Raw genomic sequence first — 18,682 nt, forward strand, 5'->3', positions numbered from 1 at the left:
AACCCCAAATACACACGGAACTCCAAATACCTTACTACAATCAACTCAAGGTTTTGTTTTCAAAAGAACTGAAGCTGTGTTACTGTCTAAAGCCCTGAATTCCTTCTTCCCCCGTCAAAGAGGCTAGGAACATAATTTTTCTTAGCCAATGTAAGATCTCTGTTTTCAGGTCAGGAGTGGTAGCACATGCCTTTAATCCCAGCAGAGACAAAGGGATCCATGTGAATTTGAGGCCAGCCTGGTCTACAAACCGAGTTCCAGGCTAGCTGAGAGTACATAGTGAGACCCTGTGTCGGGGGAAAAAGACCTGTGTTTCTTTTCTGTTGTTCTTCTTGCCCACTAGCAGAGCATAGGGAGAGCATCCAGGGAGAGTAAATGTCAGATAACGCTGCCGGAAGCCTTACAAAGTCCTCCATTTTCCTAGCTCATTGTTAGAATGAGAATCTCATGTTAAATGTTTGGTCTGCATTTTTTTTTTTTAAGTGTGAGAGGTGCAGGTGGACTAAAGCTTGAGAAAGAAGTGCTATCCAGAAGCGAGTGTTCCCGCGTAGCTTCCTATTTATTTAGCCTTCATTTCTGCGAGCCCTTGCTCAAACAGACTGAATTCCTGGATTATGGCCTCATGTGGACTTAAATACACACACATTACATACCCTTTTCTCACTAATCAGCCTGACACATTCCTTTGTTGGTAAATGGTTCCAAAGCAAACACTGGCAGCGCACCTAATTACCAGGTCTGTGGGCTCTGCTTGGCAGTATTGTTACATCCTGTTCAACAACAGACGACTGCAGCCTTGCTTGGGCCGGGCCTAGGGAGGGAAGAACTTACCCCCAGTGTCTATAGTCTTTTGGAACGATATTTCCTTTCTGTGGCTTTTCTTGGGAAGCAGCCCACTCAGGGAGTGCTGTAGTAAGGTGAAGGATCTTAGAAAGAGCCAAAGGGAACCGGGGCTGCTCCTCCGAGGTGCCGTGCTGGGAAACCACCTGCTTCTGTCTGTTGGCTGCTTCCTGACTCTGGGACTGCAGCGCTGGACACTTTGCCGGTGGCTCTCTGACGAGCTCCCGCCATCATTCATTTAGTGTCGTCCTTGTCTACAGAGACCTGGTGGCTATCTGGGGGAGGGGAAAAAACCGAGTCCAGAAAGCGTGTGAATGGCAAGGACAGGGTAATGAGGTACCAAGATGCCATTGTGCTCTTCTCGGGTCTCGTGGCTGCCCACCCTTCCATGTATTGATGAACTTGCTGGATGACGGCAGGTTTTCCTTGATTTGAAGAAAGGAAAACAAAAAACAAAAAACTTCGCAGCACAGTGCTGGGTGGTTTGGTGACAGGGCAGGGGAGTCTTTAATTTTCTTTTGCTTAAAACAAAAACAAAAAACTTTATTCAAAGAATAACTTAGTACATAACATTGCAGCTTCGCTGCGTGGCTCCATATTCACGTGTCAAAACACTTCAGAATGTCGGCTCACACAGACAAGACTTGCATGAAATGCGTGGGGCTGACCCCACCCTGAATGTCATTAGCCTCTTGATAAATTCAGCCCATTTAAAACCACAGTCCTCACTGGTGAGGCCACCATTTCGTTTGGTCATTTCAATAGACTGCTGTCAAGACATGTTCCTTACTAAGTTTCTAGTTAGGTATCTAGGTAACGTTGCCTTGTCTGTACACATGCTAGACAACCTAACTAATTGTCTATTGTTTAGAGAGGAAAGTGTCCATCATTGTTTAAAATTATATTTTTATTTCTAACTATAAAATGAATTGATGCTCACTCTAGGAGATTTGAAAAGTACACAAAACATGAAGAAATTCCCCATGACTTATTATTTTTCAACACATATATTATTTACATATTCAAATATGAATATATAAAATGGAGTCATGTGAAAATGCAATCTTATAACTTCCATTTGGCACATCATCTCTGACTCTAAAAATAATCAAATTCAATCTATAAATATTTATTGATGAGTACTTGTAAAGGATAAATTTTAATTGCTTTACAAATTATTGAATCAGAATATATTGTATGAAAAAAACGCTTTCAATAAAATAAAATATTAGGATCCATTGAATTAGTAGAGACAGGCCAGTTCATGGAAAGATCAATGGGAAATGGATGAACAAGTGTAGACATTAATTCTGCCACTAAGTTACTACATGACCCCTGTTGTGCCCCCACCCTCTGGACCTACCAGGCAGGTGGCACCAATATATATCAACAAAAGGTCTGGGCACTTTTTGTCTAGCCCTGGGGTTCAGCATTTGTTAAGCAATAATGTTTCAAACAAGTTGACTGATTTTGATACTCCTTACCCAAGCAACTTAAGATACAAACTCAAACTGTGATCCTGTCTACCATTTTGTAAGATCCATTTAAAAAAGAAAAAAAGACCTTTTCTGTTCTGCTCACTGCTCCAGCTAGAGCAGTACATAGTAACTACTCAATGAGTAATTCATGAATGAATCAGTGGTTTACTTTATTAACTTAGTCACATTCTATTTAATTGATTTTAAAATTTTAAATGATGAACCTTTAAAATTAGTCTTTAAACTATTTTTAGGAAATTTTTTTTTAAGTAGACATTACCAAAATGTGAATTTTTTGTTTGAGTATTGGCTAACATCCTGTCAAATGTTAGGGGCAGGTGTGTTTTACTGGGGCAATGAGCCCTCTAACATCAGAGACAGAAGATATTAAATATCTGAGCTTGAGTAAACTACTAAGATAATTTAATTTCAAAACATCTTTTAGGTCACTTCTTAGTATATACGTTTTCTTCCCCCAGAACTGTAAATAAGTAACCTGAATACACATGGGAATAGAGGAGTGTTTACCCTGCTATACAAAAAATGTTGACTCTGTAGACTGAAATTAGCTATTTTGTGCTTTTAAATTACAAAAGGTGCAAAAGTATCTTGGTTTTGTCATGTGTGTTTATACATTGTGATTATTTTTCATACAATGAATTTTAAGAATGCACATGGCAGTGTCATTTAAAAAAACTATTTTAGTGTCATCTCTAACATACTATATTGCCGTATCTCTACTAAGTACCTTCGGGACTCTGAACATTGAACCACTCCACAAGCAGGAAACACCTGGAATCTATAACCACTACCGGGAATTATCTGTTCCGTTCCTGATGCTCTCAAAGTATTTCAAATACACAGAAAGACTCAGCAGATTCTATACATACTCATGCTGTGTGAATGTTGCTATTTGGACCAAAGCATACAGAGCATAGAGCTCAACAGATCCAGAGAGAACTCAGCAGTCGCCTGCCAGGAACGCCTACCCCCAACAGAGGTCAGAAGTCCCGTCCCAGCTCCACACTCATGGAGCCTTAGGCCAATGAGTCTCGGTGGCCATTTCTGCCTTACCCTGTTGCCAGAGCACTAGTCCTGAAATTCAGAAGAATCACAAACCCATTTCGTGGAATGAGAGACTGCCACCCTGAACTAGTCTCATGTTTGGTGTGCTTACTGGCAATTTTTGTTCCCACAACCAAAGAGAAGAATCATACAGCCTTTTGATGAGAAAACATGAAGTGACAGCAATATATTTTTAAAATTTTCATATGAAAGCCAAAAATGTCTGAATCATCGTACAATAAAACCAAGAACATAATAGGCAAACTTAAATAATGAACCTGAAGCTGGTTCGGATCCAGCCGTGGACACATAGGAGGCCACTGAACTTGAATGGGTGTGGGAAGATGATGGAGGGGGTCATGCCGTTCTTTAAGAAGAGAGTTCACGTTTCCCTTCTTTCCTAGAAAGGAGATCATTGGTGAGGGAGAAAAAAAATCAATTGAAAAAACTCAGCTGGAAAGCAGCTTATATCGGCCATCAGTGATTGGACAGAAAAAATCATCAAAATGTAGAGTGCAAAGAGATGAGCAGATCTCCCTGGCAGAGAAGACCCCAGAGTCAGGGAGGCATCCTGAGGTAACAGCCAGAGTGGTTTTTAGATAGTGTCTTAAGGAAGTGCCAACTCAGGGCTTCAGGGTCACAGCTGATGTGAATGTCCAAGCAAATTTAAGGTAGACTGTTAGGAGAAAGGCCTATGCAAGTTAAGGGACCCTTCACACCTGGGGAGTCCTGAAGTCAGCTCCCAGGCCAGTTTATTATCTCAGTTTCCCTCTCCCAGGCCTGTAGGTCTTGCTCAGGCCACTGTCCGAGACCATCAAGAGGAAGCCGAGCCTAAAGGAAGAGTTCCCCAGGCATTCCTTTGCCTGGCATCACTCGTCTAGGAAAAGCCATGAGAAAATTGTGTAATGCCGTCTGACTAATGGGCTCAGCGGCAGGAGATGAGTAAGGAAGTAATGTAAAGCAGCAAGTTCCTTGTTCCTTCTAAACTCACATCAGTAAGAACATTGCTTTCCCAAACAACCTATGCTGCTCATAAACTAGGCTTCCTTTCTGGACTTGCTGTGCGTTTTCTGACATACTCACACTGGAAACTTTCTCTTATTTGGCTCTACTCGGTGATGAACTCAGCTGTGCTTAGTGAGGCCCAGTCAGAGTCCTGGGTGAATTATTTCCTTTTAAAGGCATCTTTCATCAATACTTGGTAGTTAAACTCTTATTTGAAATGAAAAAGGTAACCAGCGAGTCAACAGACGTGCAGAGGGAAGCCAAGAGCTCCGGTTGTCGTCTGCATTACCCTAACACGGTTCTGCCGCCCAGCTGTGTCTTCCCAGGCCTCTCCGGGCCTCCTTCACCTGCAGGCATTTTGAGCCACTCAGGAATCTGTACAGAGAACCGCTGCTCCTGTTTCTAGTCCCCAGTTGCCACGGCTATACTATGTTCCAGTTCTGGCAGCAGGGGTAGAAATGTTTAAATCCTCTGGCAAGGCCTTTACTTTCTCTAGCAGCAAATATATTTCCTCAAGTAATCCCAAGAAAAGATGAGCGTTTTTTTTTCCCCCTTGAGATTTATAGTGACTGCCAGGTAAACCTTAAGATGCAGATTTAGTGTCAGAAATATTAGTGTCCCCTTTCCCCCAGATGCTCTTGCATCAAATTTGTTGTGCTTTTAAAACCCACCCTGAGTGTGGCTGACTGCTCTCCCTCCCTCCCGGGCCACAGATTAGCAGGAAGGCCTATTAGGCATTTACACAAAGGACGTGGTGAGTTAATGTCCCCAGTAGGGTAGCAAAATTAACAAATGAATTAATTAACCCTTGTTTGCATTCTATTTTGAATCCAGATTGTAAGTAAAGCTTTTGTAATAGGTATTAGCCAAGCTTAGCTGACAGACTGAAAAGTCCAGGACCAAAGAAAGCCCAATGCTTTGTGGGTTGCAGTCAGGGAAGGCGCTTCCTTAATTAACTCAGGCTTAAAAGACAGATAAAAACATCATTACAGGACATGCCAATTGTCTTTCCAAGAGTTGAGGTGTGTGTTGAATAATCTGAAGGACTATATGACTACTAACTGGAGGAGGGCCAGGATTCAAATCACAAGACCAGAATCAAGTCCAAAGCTTGGGGCTGCAAAAGCTCCAGTTCGTGTTTTGTATTATATCTACTAACAGACAGACAGACAGACAGACGTACTAAACATGGGAAAACAAATAGTGCCTAACTCAAAGCACAATTAGTTACACATCTCAAAAAGTTAATTTATGTGTGCACACAAACACACACACACACACACACACACACACACACACACACTACCACCACCACACCACACCGCAGATAAAGGGTTAAGTAGATGTTACCTATTTTAAATTTCAGAAGGAAGGGTTGGGGGTAGGTAGGACTCACAATGGGTTGTAGTCAAATAGAATGTTGTCTGCATTTTGCTTGTACACATGATGTACTCTCTGCAAGACCTTTATTCCACTAACCAAGGTGTCCACCTCTCTTATTCTCTTCCTTATGGTCCTGCTGACGAAATTGAAGGGCGTTTGGAGTGTCAGATTTCTGGTCCCCTGGAGTAATGTCCCCTGAAGACAGTGCCTAGGCCACCGCTTTAATGCTTGCCCTGCCCCGTTTGTCAGAACCCACTCATAATCAGTTTCTTGCTAAAATTGTTTGTCAATTTTTCACTATTTTAATCTTTCTACTTCCCCCAAAGAGTGGCCCTACTAAGTTTTCTTATTTATTACATTGCATTTCATTCATTTTTACCTTAGGACCTTTAATAACAGATTCTGTATATTTTAACTGAGCAGCATGCATGTGTATAGATACATAAAGTGTGTACATATACAAGTATATAGGCCTACTCATACATGACACAGGCCAGTTTCCTATTTAAGGAAATTATAGGGTTTTTGTTTTTTCCATTTATACACTCAGTAACAGAAGAAAATAGCAAGCTAAAACATTAAAATAAGCAGGCTCCCATAGCTCAATCAAAAGATTTAAGCAATCCTCTTGCTTTGCTGGGAAGACCAGTGATAGCTTGAGACTGTATAGGGCACCTCACTTTAGCAGCCAGCCATGCCCCGGACCACACTCTTCTTTCCACTGCTCGCCCTGTTGCTCGTGGGCTCCGCAGAGTGGAAGTCGACCAAGGCTCTGCCCTGCTCTAGAGGCCCGTCCTTTGCTTGTGGGTAAGCCACCGGTCTGAAGCCTGAATTCCAATCCAAACGAAATAGCCGAGGCCATTGCCAGAAATAAAGCTATGGCAGGAGGACCCGACAGGAACGCACAGAAGCACTGTGGTGACCCCCCCCCCCCCCCCCCGCCCCAGGGCCAGTGTCCTTTAGCGGTTTCCTGTGACCTCCCTGTGTGCAGTTGGAGTCTGGAGGGGGGCTCCGAGGCCATCGGCCTGTCTCTAATTGGTCTCACATCATCAGCATTCCAGAACAGGAAGCTGTCTGCAGCCAGGAATCCTTGCTTCTTTGCCAGGAGGTCTGAGAAGCAAGCTTCCCCTTGCTCGGCTGTAGCTTGGCTAGTGTGTGGCCGGTTCTGGTTCTCAGATTCAGTTGCCATAAGAAAACGTGTCCGTTCCGTCTGTGGTGATAGACTGTCAGATTTCTAGATTGTGAATGTCTCCCTTACCTGCCATGGGCCACTAAGTTAGTTTTTAGGTCAAAACTGTTCAAAAAATATAATGTATATTGCCCCCAAATAGTGGGCACCCCTGCACCTCTCCCAAAGAAGGGTGCACACAGGTGATTAGTAATGTTCTCCAGAGCCTCCACAGAAGCGGCTCTCCAGTGCCTTTCCTCCTCCATCAACTGTGCTGTGTCCAGAGCTGATCCCACCCTGCCCTGCCTGGGTCACCACAGTGCAGACCTGGAACTGCGCTAACTCCTGTAACCTAGCGTATAGCTTAACTAATACAATAAGGGAGACTAAAAGGAATGTAACACACCCCTTACTGTCCATCTCTCTGGCTTTTCGGTGTGACTTTCTGGGGAGGAAGTAGCCAGTGCACTCCCCTACAGACCATGGAGCAGAGCATGGGGAGAGGGGAGTACAGGTACCCAGAATACCGTCTACTACCCACCCCCCAAGTCTGCAGGTGGAAGATACTTTAGCCACCATCTAACCCAAGCTCTATAGAGAATAAGGCTCAAAGGCAGAGTGACTTGCCCGGTGTCCCGTGACATGAGCGCCACGCTGAACGGAGACATCAGGCCCCTTCCTCGACGATGTTCTCACCTCTGAAGTAGCGGCCTCCTGAGGGCTCCGCTGCTGCTTTCACAGCAGAAGTTGCTGAGGCAGCTCACAGCTCACAAAAGCAATCTATTTTATAAAGTACATGCCAAAAAAACAAAATGCCTTTGATTTGCCAGATGTCTGGGTAAAGCAGGAAGGTATAGGAAGGCCACAGAGAAATTGCCCAGAGAATCTCTCTCTCTCTCACACACACACACACACAAAATAAATGCAAATAAAGCCAGCCGACCAGGATGGCTCTGGGGTCCAGCTGAAAAGCCACTGTGAGTTGGTAAAAAGTTGAGTTACTGAGGGATACACGATTCACCGTGTTCTATCATGGGTGTTGATATCAAGCTTGATTTGATTTTACTTTTGGAAATAGAGTCTCAGTCTTACACCTTCTTGCCTCAGCATCCCTGAATGCTGGGCTTGTACCACATCTGGCCCTTGACCTTTCTCTTTCCCAGTGCTGAGAATCAGACCTAGGGTCTTACTGGACATGCTCTCTACCGCTGACCTACATCCAAACTCCTTGACTTCCTAAATGATGTTCTCAATAACTTCAGAAACAACAGGGTGATTAGTAGCTGTTTGTTCAGGGGTTTTGATCACGTGCTTTGTTGAAAATGAATTGTTTTGACGTTGACATGGGTAAGAGCACCGAGCTGGACCTTGTTGGTTGACAAGAGTGTAAGCCAGCAGGCAGGAGGTAGGGTTGCCATGTGACCCATCGGGCGCTCCTCTGTGACTTCTGTGTTTCAAGATGAATTAGGTCAGTGGTTTTCAGCAGATATTATTTTGACCCCCACAGATACTTGTCACAGCTCAGTGGTTGGGGGAGGGTGCTCTGAGACCAGGGGTGCTACTAAGCATCCTACAGGGACGGGACAGCCCCTTGCACTGAAGAAAATGCCACCCAAACTGTCAGTGGCACTGAGGCTGAGATCCCTAGATTAATGAGGCAATGGATGCACATAGGAAGAAGAAATGGGAAATCCTCTGTATGCCTTTGTTCAGTAGCCAACACTTGTACCTGGTCGCTTTCTGTAAGACACTTCATGTTTGGTGGTTTGCTGCGACAACCAGAGAGTTGTTGCTTGGCGAGGGGATTCAGACTTGAAGACCCTGGCCATCATCTGATGTGGGACCTTTCCCTTCATCCCCTGTTGCAGCGTCCAGTAAGAGATCATTACAATGGTAGATTTGCCTCCTGTAAAGGACACGCTGCTGAAAAGGTGGGTGGGGTGAATCTTCCTTTCTTTTTGTTTTATGTGGAGAAGTGGATGTCCATGAAGGTGCACATGTGTCCATGGTACATGTGAGGGTCAGAGATCAACCTCAGGGATCATTCCTCAGAGTCATCCACTTTCATTGTTGAGACACGGTCTCTCACGGTGGCCTGGTACTCACCGGTTTGTCTGGACTGGCTGGCCTGTGAGCTTCTCGGATCTTCTAGTCTCTGCCTCCCGGGGGATTACAGGCTTGGGCTGCCATATGGGGGCTAGAAGTCAACTCTGGTCCTCAGCACAGAGGGAGAGGCTGCACACACTTTACCCTCCTGAGTACATTTAAAATAGTCAAGGACCAGTTGACACCTAGAGGCCGACCGTCTTTCTAAGAGCGACCCCCCCTTTAGCAGAGTCCCGTTCCCCAGAAGAGCAGAACTGTCTGTTTCAAGGGCTTTACTTTCCCTTCACATCACACTCGGATTGCAAGAGCAGGTTTTTCTTTTTCTTTTTCTCTACCATTTTGTTGTTGTTGTTTTTTGTTTGTTTGTTTGAGATAGGGTCTCACTGCGTAACTCTAGCTGGCCTGGAGTTCCCTATATAAACCCCGCTGGCCTCGAACTCAGAGATCCACCTGCCTCTGCCTCCCGCGTGCTGTGAGCAAAGGCGTGCGCCACCATGCACGTGCACTGTGCTTGCAGTTATTCTCTAGAGTGAAACAGGGAGCGTGGCAGGTGGAAGCTAACAACTGGTTAACCACAGAATTTGGGAATGTCATTGATCCATGTATCCATAGCACAGTTGAAAAATGCCTCCAGGGTTACAGATGGTTAGAAAATAAGACTCGGTTCTGTTTGGAACTCACTAATTTCTTTATCTCATACTCTTTTCAGTTATTGACCTTTGGCTGGGCCAAGCAGGTGCACTAGTCCCCCATCACTCTTGGGGGTGTTTTTTTTTGCACCCGAGATATCTGATAAAACTCAATCTCTTCCCTCACTGCAGGCCTGGTATCAGCCAAGATAAGGGAGTGGTACCGGGGAGCAGGGTGTTTTCCCCTTATCAGTCACTGCCTTGGGGCCACGCCCCTCGGTGGATAAATCCATGACCAGCTCTGGAGGAAATGCATTTGATAAAGCTGCCATTAGTGTCACTGAATGATAGGAATTTACCGAGGTGTGACCCAGTGGGGACAAAGCCACTGCCACTAGGGCATAGCTCGCCCAGACCGAGGCACCAGGAGACCTGGCTCTGACCTTCATCCTGACTGACAGGAGCGGAGCGGGAGGGGAAGGGCGAGCATAGAGGTGGCCCAGCTGCGTACAGCACAGCCCGTGTCCAGGAGGCGAGCGTCAGAGTCACCTGGAAGGGACTCTATCACTTCAGTTTGCAGGGTCCTTCCGCCTTATTTGCTCATTGTAGTCTCATAGCAACCCAGTGATTAGGAAGAAGTCATGGTCAGCAGCACTAGAAAGGAGGAAACTGATTTACGAAGAAAGTAACAGTCCACCTAGGATAGCCCAGCTACAGAGACATTAGTGACTTGATACTGGCATCCTGCCTCAAAACTCTGCATCCCCCACTGGTAGTGTATAGACCCGCTCAGATAGCCAGCGCTGTGGCCACCAGTGGGAACGTTGGCTGGTGCCAGTAGCTCTGGTCTAGTGCCAACTCTATCTCCAGCTCTCCCTGACGATCACTAGCCTTTTGGGGAGCTTCGTTTTCTGCTCTGTGAAATGAGGGGCTTGATGTGGATATCCAGGGCACGCAGAGAAGTCAGGCTGCCCAGAGGCCTCCCAGAAATGCCTGAGGGGTACCTGAGCTTATCCTGTGCCAGGAGCTGTTAGACACTTTACCCATGATCTCATTCAAGCTGGCAGCGTCCTGGTGCGATGGCCGCTCATGTTATCTCCACTAAGCCAATGAAGACACTGACGCTCACCAGGTGAGGTCACTAGCTCCAGGGCATCAGCCAGTCTGCACGGATAGCATACCAGATACCACAGGCTGGGTGGTTCAGAGATGTGATGCTCACAGCTCTGGGGGCTGGACGATGCAGAGCAGGGTGCTGGCAGGATTGGTTTTGATGAGGGATTTCCTACTGGCTCACTGATGGCTTCACCTAGTGCACAGGGAAAGAGACATTAAGATATTGAGGAGCTCTGCTTCTTGTGTTAAGGACACTAGGACAATTGGACCAGAGACACACCCTTACCTTAATTAGTTCCCTAGTATTACCCAAGAAGTCTGTCACCAGTAGGCGTCACCTTGGGGGCTTGAACTTCTTTATGGGAACTCCAGGGGGACACAAGTCAGGGATAGAGAAGCAATGTACAGTTCCTCGTCTGTTATCTCAATAGCCACTGTCCCCTCAGACAGTGAGCTGAGCTGGGAGCAGGTACTGCTCAGCGGTAGGAAGCCTCCGTTGGCCAGCTCTTCACCAGACCCCTTCCCAACAATTTCCAAGTCACTGCCTCCTCTCCAGGGCGTGGCTGGGTCGGTGGGAAGATCCTCCTTGGGCCTAGCCGCTGAGTCCTGCACAATGGTGCTGGAGGTAAGACAATGGCACCTTTGGGAATGGTGTCCCAAGACACCCTGTTCCCAAGACAGGCCCAGGGTGATCCCTGAAGACAGCTGCATGTATGTGATAGCGGTCCAGGGGTGGATAAGAGCCTGTAGGCAGCTCCCAGGGCGAGGAGAAAGTCTCCTTTCAGAGCTCATGTGTGGCAGGATGAGGACTCCGGGCACATGAGCGGGTCATTGGCTGGAGCAGCCAAGGTCATTAGTCATTACTGAGAACTTCACAGTGAAAACAAGCTGCAGAGGCAGACTCCTGTGCAGACTCCAGCAGGCCAGACAAGCAGCTAGTCATCCACCGGGAATGTCTCCTCTCCATCAACCGCCCGATCTGCCCTGGTGGTGAGAACATGTCCTCTCGCCCACTCTTTGACTCTTCCTTGTTCACACTTAGCTCACACGGGTAGACCTGGAAAGGTGGGAGCGTGTTCCTAATTTTAAAAAGCACACCAGAGTCATAGGCCCCAGGACATCATTCAGGTGGATGAAAATGGGCCCCCGTGCCTTCCCAAGCTGTCACATAAAGGCCGTGAGTTAAGAGGGCTGAGGTAGACAGCTGTGCCCCGGCTTACAGCGCAGGGCTCCCGCGGCCCGGGCAGGAGGGCCCCATTTCCTGTCATCCAGCCTGCTCTTCTTTCTTTGTGGAGAGGAAACTGGCCTACGGAGCCTCCCTCCGCTGGGTCAGTGTTGACTCCCCTTCACCCCAGCCAGTGTCTCCTGAGGCTGGCTCTAGTCCCAGGAGAACCGTGTCCCCAGTGAAACTTCACGCGGAGCCCTTTGGAAACGCACGCAGCCCGCGTCTCTCAGTCACGCCTCTTCCCAGGGACGGAGATGTCCGGAGGAACAAGCGGCTTCCCCGGGGTTCCCCCGGCGGGGGTCCCCCGGGGCTGCTGGGCCCCGCTGTCTTGCCAACCTTCCTCATGCTTGGCTCTTGCAGGTGTGAGAGCTGTGGCGCCGTCTTCCATTCCGAGTGCAAAGAGAAGTCCGTCCCCTGCCCGCGCTGCGTCCGCCGGGAGCTGCAGAAGAAGCAGAAGTCCTTCTGGCGCCAGCTGAACGTGGACGAAAGCCTGGAGGAGGCGTGCACCATGTTCGAGCTGTCCTACCAGAACACCTGACTGCAGGCCGGGCCGCTCTCACCCTCCACCGCCCGCGGGGCCACTCGGGCCCGTGCAGATGAGGCTGTTTCTCCTCCAGCTAGATGTAGATATCTAAGTTATTTATTTATATTATACACACCTATACGTCCCATACGTATGCTTCGTATAACCCACTGTCCAAGAGGTCCACAGAGATCCCGCGGCTGAACTCCTACCAGATAGCTGGGTTACACTTGGCCATGAAATTCAGCTGCTTGCTCCCGGCAACTGTGGTTTACACACATTGCTCTGTAGTTCATTCCCCTACACTCACACCGGCTCTAAGGGCCGGGCTTCCTGCCGCACAGGCATCAGAAGAAGCATCTCCCACGGCTAAGCTCGGGGTTGTCGCTGAGTTTTAGCCTTTGCTAGGGAAACCAAGGCAGAGACCACTGTCATCTGCTGCACATGGAAATCTACAAAACACGGCGCTTCTGGATCCTTCCAGGCGCCGGAGTCCTTGGCAGAGACTGGAACAACAAAGCAGAGCCGCACCGCAGAAACCCAGAGGGTCCCTCCCTCCAACAGAAAACAGGAGGAGCAGAGCCGCCCTGGGTTTGAAGTTAATCCCTGAAAAGTGACTACAGAAGGCCCTCGGTGGCCAGTCACTGCCTGTCCTCTGTCTGTTTGCTGGTACGAAGCCCAGCCCCTGCCCGATGGTTACCTGCCAGAGTGGGCACAGACATCCTAAGAACAGGTTTCCAAGCACGGTGTGGAGGATGTTGGTTATCTTTTTCATAGTGCGGGCCGGGAGGGAATGTCCCGGGATTGTCCTCAAGCATATCAGTGCATAGACTGCTAGGCGTACGCCACACACATCTTGGGGGACACGATGTTTTCTCTCCTGGAGGCCTGCATGGGCAGTGCCCACCTGTCATTTTGAATGTTGTGTTTCTCATTGTCCTTCGGAGCACTTTTGACCCTTCACCAGTCCATGCGACGCCTCCTGCTTTTGTATCCTGGGTGTTGTGTTTGTTTGGGATGGGGCGTCTTTTAAGAAAGGGGCTGGCTGTATATCCCTGGCTGGCCTCAAACTTGTGATCCTGCTGCCTCAGCCTCCCAGATGCTGGGATTACGGGTGTGCGCCAACATACCTGCCCCGGCTTTACTAGTTTTTAATTATTTAAAAAAAAATTATTTACACTTAAAAGTTATACAATTATTAAAGAGTAACATTTTGAAAAATATCAACCTAAATTATTAAGAAAATACCAAACGTAAATAGAACTCATGAATTTAACATTATTGAAATAAGTAGATATATACATACGTAATTACCACCTTACAGTAACACAAAAAAGTAAACACTGTCGTCGTAGGCGCGAGAAGTGAATCACTTCGCCCTTTGGAGGGTAGCGTCCTCCCCCTGCAGTCCCCTCCTAAGAGTGTGTAGTTATCACTGTGACCAAGATGGCTGGTGGGACGGCGCTGGGAACCGATGGCCAGCGTGCCTGCTGCCTTACCAGGAAGTAGCTCGTTCGTTCGTCTGTCTTTCACCCTGAGCTGATGCTGCCCGTTCTTCCCTCCTTCCCCCTTCGGGATCGTCCCCCCTCTTCGCATCTGGGGGGGACGCTGGCTCACTGAGCATGCGTCCGTCCGTTTCCTCTCCATGTCCACCCCCGCAGGCCCCCGCTCTTGACGCTCTCTCCCCTGGGAGACAGTCAGCGGACTTGTGCAGCCAGGGGTGAGCATCCCCCTCTCAGCCCACACCGTTTCCTTTGGCCCCAGACCACGAAGTTCAGCGCTACACGTGCGTTTATTCCCTGGCTACCTAGAAGCTGTAACCAAGGCATGAAACTTGGTAAAAGGCCAGGGCCCCATTTACCAGACACCCCACGGTGCCTTTTTTAAACTCTTGGAAAAGGCTGACGCCCCCTCGCTGGAGTGGTAGGGAATGTCGCTCACGAAAGACAAGGGTGGGAAGTCTCCAGCACTTGGCAAAATAGGCAAACAGATTTGAGAGTCTCCCTTCCTCCCCCCCCCCCTTCGTGAAATACAGTATTTATATTTTCCAGCCTCGGAGAGGAGAGCAGAACATGATCTTTCACGGGAGAATTATAGACCTGCTTATTAGGAAACAGATGTGCTCCTGTGGCAGAGTGCCTTCTCTCTCCACCCCAGTCCCTGTCACTGCCGCTTCGACTTTGACTTGGCTGTAATTCATCTATCTGTGATTCTGACTGTCGGGGAGGCTGTGCCCAGCACACTGAGCGCACACACACACACACACAGGTTTGCCCTGTGTACAGAACTCACAGGTACCCAAGGTCAGACCTGCTCCAAGTCAAGGGTGAAATCTGAATCCCTGCTCTAGACACCTGAGTTGTCCCCACTGTCCCCTTAGAGGGCCCTGCTCTGTGTGTATGTGTGTGTGTGTGTGTGTGTGTGCAGACCTTGGGAGCTCCTAAGAACTTTGCCCGGACATTGCTTTTTGCTTTACTTTTTAAAGGGGAAAAAGATAAATGCGCTGTCAACGATCTGGACCTGGAGCCATGTCCCTGCCACTTCTCTTTTCTCTCTTGCTGTGTATCTCTGGTAGCCTGGTCCATGCCAGCCCTGGGCTCGCAACAGCCATCTCTGCCACCACCACCCAAATCTGAGAGGACACAGTGGAGCCAGTTTAGGAGTTGGGTCTACCATGAAAATTCAAAATTGCTATTTTCAGCCCAGAATGCCATCGAGTGCATGAAGGCCCTTACTGTTTTGAGGTCTAACAAATTACTTGGTGCAGTGTTAGGTAATTGTTCTACTGCTTAGAAACCACCGAAACAAAAGCAAGCCTGTGGATTTCCACCTCCTTATCCCATCTCAGTAAATATCGTACACGTTAAAGCATAATGGAAAATGGCCCATTAATCTCCTGGAGCTGGCAGTGGAGTCTGGGGAACTGCTTTTTCACTAAACAGCCCATTCCCTGGTACAGCACAAGAATTCCCTCCTGCTCATGCCAGAAACTCCTGTGTGACAGCATCCAGCCTGGGGGAAGTGTTGGCACCCAACCTCAGCGTCAGGAAGCCAGTTCCTAAAATAGACCGGGGTTTGCACTGCAGCGGGAAGGCCGCGGAGTGTTCCAGAGGCAGTCAGCTGCGTTGGGAGCGAGTTCTTTCCAGGGCTGCCCGTTCCCAAAGTCGGAAGCAGCTGGATCTGAAGACCATGGAAACCCTCTGCTTCCCCCCCTAAACTGGACGTGCTGAATAAGGGCCGTCTTTTGGGAGCCTTCGCATTTGATGAGCTGAGAGGGAACCACTTCTTAATTCTTCTATAATTGGCCCTACCAATAAAAGGGAATATGACAACAGTGCGATTTGCAGGTTCTGCTACAGTCCTGAGATAGTCCAGTGTTGACTCCCCTCATCTGCCCCCAAACAAGTGTCTCCGTCACTCCGTCACTGTGGCTAAGTCCCAGGGCACCCTCTGGTGAGGTCTGGCCTCGTCTCTGCTTGTCATGTGTGCGCACTGAATGTGAGCACCCATGGGTTTCTTTCTCCACCTCCCTAAAGAAGCTCGGCTTCCAGCCTTGCAAGTCCATTCTCTTTCTGTGGGCCAAAAAAACACCAGACACAAACTACCTGTGAGAGCAGGACCACAGTGATGCCACACACACACACACACTGAGCACCGACTCCACAGACCGCTGCCATCCAGGAAGTGGAGACACGTGCTGCTGTTCGTTCTGGGGAGAGCCCAGCCCCTCCCCCTGCAGATTAGCCCTCTGTCACCTCCCAGGCTTTATTGAAATCGCTAGATTAAGAACTGATCTTTGACCCTTTGTTGGAATACTGCCTGGTTCCAACACAGACTTGATTTTATTTTGTTTTATTTTTTTTTTCTCATGCTAAATGGAGATGTGTGCCGCTTTATGTGGGGAGTTTTCTACACTACTTTTCATCTTCTGAAATAATGTGGAGAAGTCAGGAATTTGAGACAATGGGAAAAAGCTGGCACTGCCCTCCACGGCATGGCTGGACCACTGACCTTTCTCCTTATCCTCTCTTGTTGATGGTGGGCGTTTGGAGCCTGGGTCACTGCCCTGCCCCTTCCCCCTGCCTGTCCCCAGGTTACAATTGACGCGAAGAACCCCCTCAGCTAAGCTAACCCATGCTGATCTCTGTCACAGGGACAGCGGTCTTGACAGTTAAGTCTCAGCACCCACCAGTCCCTTCCTGTAGACAGTTCTGTCCTTTCTTTGGATTCAGTGCTCTCCGACTCAAGAATTTCTTTCCGGTATGTTTTAGTGGGTGCGGGGCTGAGATTAAAAACTCCACACCACTATAAAACTATAAAACTCCGTTAAAGAAAAAAATCAAAGAGGAAGCATGGGGCATCTCCCAGCCTGACTGCACCTGTCAGAGGTTTTCTTAAGATGGGCTCCTGGTGATCATGGCATGGACCACCGGCTTCATGGAGTCGGCTCTGGTGTGATGGGAAGCGCTGGCGAGTGGAACGCTGGTTCCTGTGCCGGAATCTCTCTCTCTCTGAGGAAAGAGGCCACTGACTGCTCATCTTTTTCAGAAAGCCCATTATTTAGCAGGCCAGATGACTAAGACACCTGCAGCAGCTTTTCCACAGTTGGGTCCCTCTAACTAGCCATGGAAGTGCAGAGCAACCCTGTCCCCTCCCTTGACTCTGCCGCCGCCCTTCATCCTCAGCCCCAGTCCAGACGGTCCAGGCGTGGGCCTCTTGCTAACAAAGCACCTAGCAGAGAGCTGGCCTCCAGCTCCCCCCTCACTGTCCCTTTCCCCGTAGGAGTGCCTTATAGTCTAGTGTATGTAGTCTGACCCACTGGAAGCCTCCAGGCTCCTTCAGCTAACTACCCATGGATCCCTTCGCTCTTCCGGCCGGCTGCTCTTCAGTGCTCACTGCACCCTTGCTTAACCTGGTGCCTTAACTTCACAAGTAAAGGGATTCACACTGCACACACGCTCTTCAAATGTCACATCGGTTTCTTCCACGCCGCCGCTGGCACTTTTGACCAGGAAGTACAAAAGACATAATCATACGATGTTTTGACCATATTTTATGTTTCCTAGCCACTCTCTGCTTGCTTTCATTAACCAAACTCAGGGGAATGTCATGTCACCAAGGTCAAGAAAGAAACTAGCTACCCAGAACTGAATATGTAAAGTCTACCAACTCGGTGTTTATTAAGTTCAAAAGTAACACCAACACAAAGATTTTTTTTTTCTTCTACTGTAGAAAGATTTTCGGTTTTTGCCTCCTGTGTCCCACATGGGAAGTGGGAAGCCTCTGGGGTACACCTTGATGACGGTGTCCCCTGTGTGCAGCCTGGGGAGTCCACGAGGCCACCGAAGCAGGCTTTGCCGTGGGAGTGTTCCGCCTTTGGTGGTGGCCTGTCAGGCTCCTAGTGTAAACAGTTATCCGCTGTCTCTGGGGAATGGCAAAAGAGGAGAATGTCAAGGCTGCAGGTGAGGAACAGGAGTGTGGTGATGCAGAAGGTTTCCGTACAGCGTGTTCTCGGCCTCCTGGATCAGATCCGCATCAGTTCCCCTTAGTTCTGCTCATGCGGTACAGAATCAATTAGGATTTGGCATCTGAGCGGTTCCCTCACTCCGTGTTAGTTATTTGTAATAGCTAATGGGCTAATTCATGTGTTCTTTGTTGTCTGGGTTTTATTGCCTTTTGTTTTTCGTTAATTTATCCATATTTTTGTTTACATTATTTTTTTAAGATAGTAACTGTAATAATGTCAAAGTGAACTTGTGCTGTTGATGGGACATCTCATTTTTTACAGGGATCTGTCACATAATTTAAGTGCACCCATTCCAAATTGTATAAAGTTCTCTCAATAAACAACAATGAAAGTACTTTCTCTAATGTTCAATTTATTAAAATACTGGAGTTTGGAGGTGTTTTGTTTTGTTTTGTTTTGTTTTGTTTTTTTGGGAAAGGGGGAGGTGAGACCTTGACATTAATGCAAAATCAAAAAAAAAAAAGATTTGAGGTCTGTTGAAAGTAGGCTCTTTACTCTGGGGAGGGGGAGATACAGCTTTTTTATTTTATCTTAGGTCTGTGAGTGTTTTCCTTCTGTGTTTTTGGACTGCATTCATGCACGGTGTCCAAGGAGTCCCAAAGAGGGCATTGGATCCC

General features: G+C 48.0%; 1 protein-coding gene across 3 annotated transcripts in view; it reads left to right on the forward strand.

Annotated features, from left to right (window-relative positions):
* The window catches only part of Plekhm3 (pleckstrin homology domain containing M3), a 164,960-nt gene extending 146,561 nt beyond the window's left edge, over nt 1-18,399 (forward strand). For 2 of the 3 annotated variants that reach the window (XM_015993891.3, XM_042260221.2), the window contains exon 8: nt 12,376-18,399. In XM_015993891.3, coding sequence (XP_015849377.1) covers nt 12,376-12,553 — 178 coding nt within the window. In that variant the 3' untranslated portion in view covers nt 12,554-18,399. The remainder of the gene's footprint in view (nt 1-12,375) is intronic. The other variant, XM_042260222.2, reaches the window with a different exon arrangement.
* Nucleotides 18,400-18,682: the final 283 nt, after the last annotated feature.

The sequence above is a fragment of the Peromyscus maniculatus genome, chromosome 13, assembly GCF_049852395.1.
Source record: "Peromyscus maniculatus bairdii isolate BWxNUB_F1_BW_parent chromosome 13, HU_Pman_BW_mat_3.1, whole genome shotgun sequence".
In the NCBI taxonomy this organism is placed as follows: Eukaryota; Metazoa; Chordata; class Mammalia; order Rodentia; family Cricetidae; genus Peromyscus; species Peromyscus maniculatus.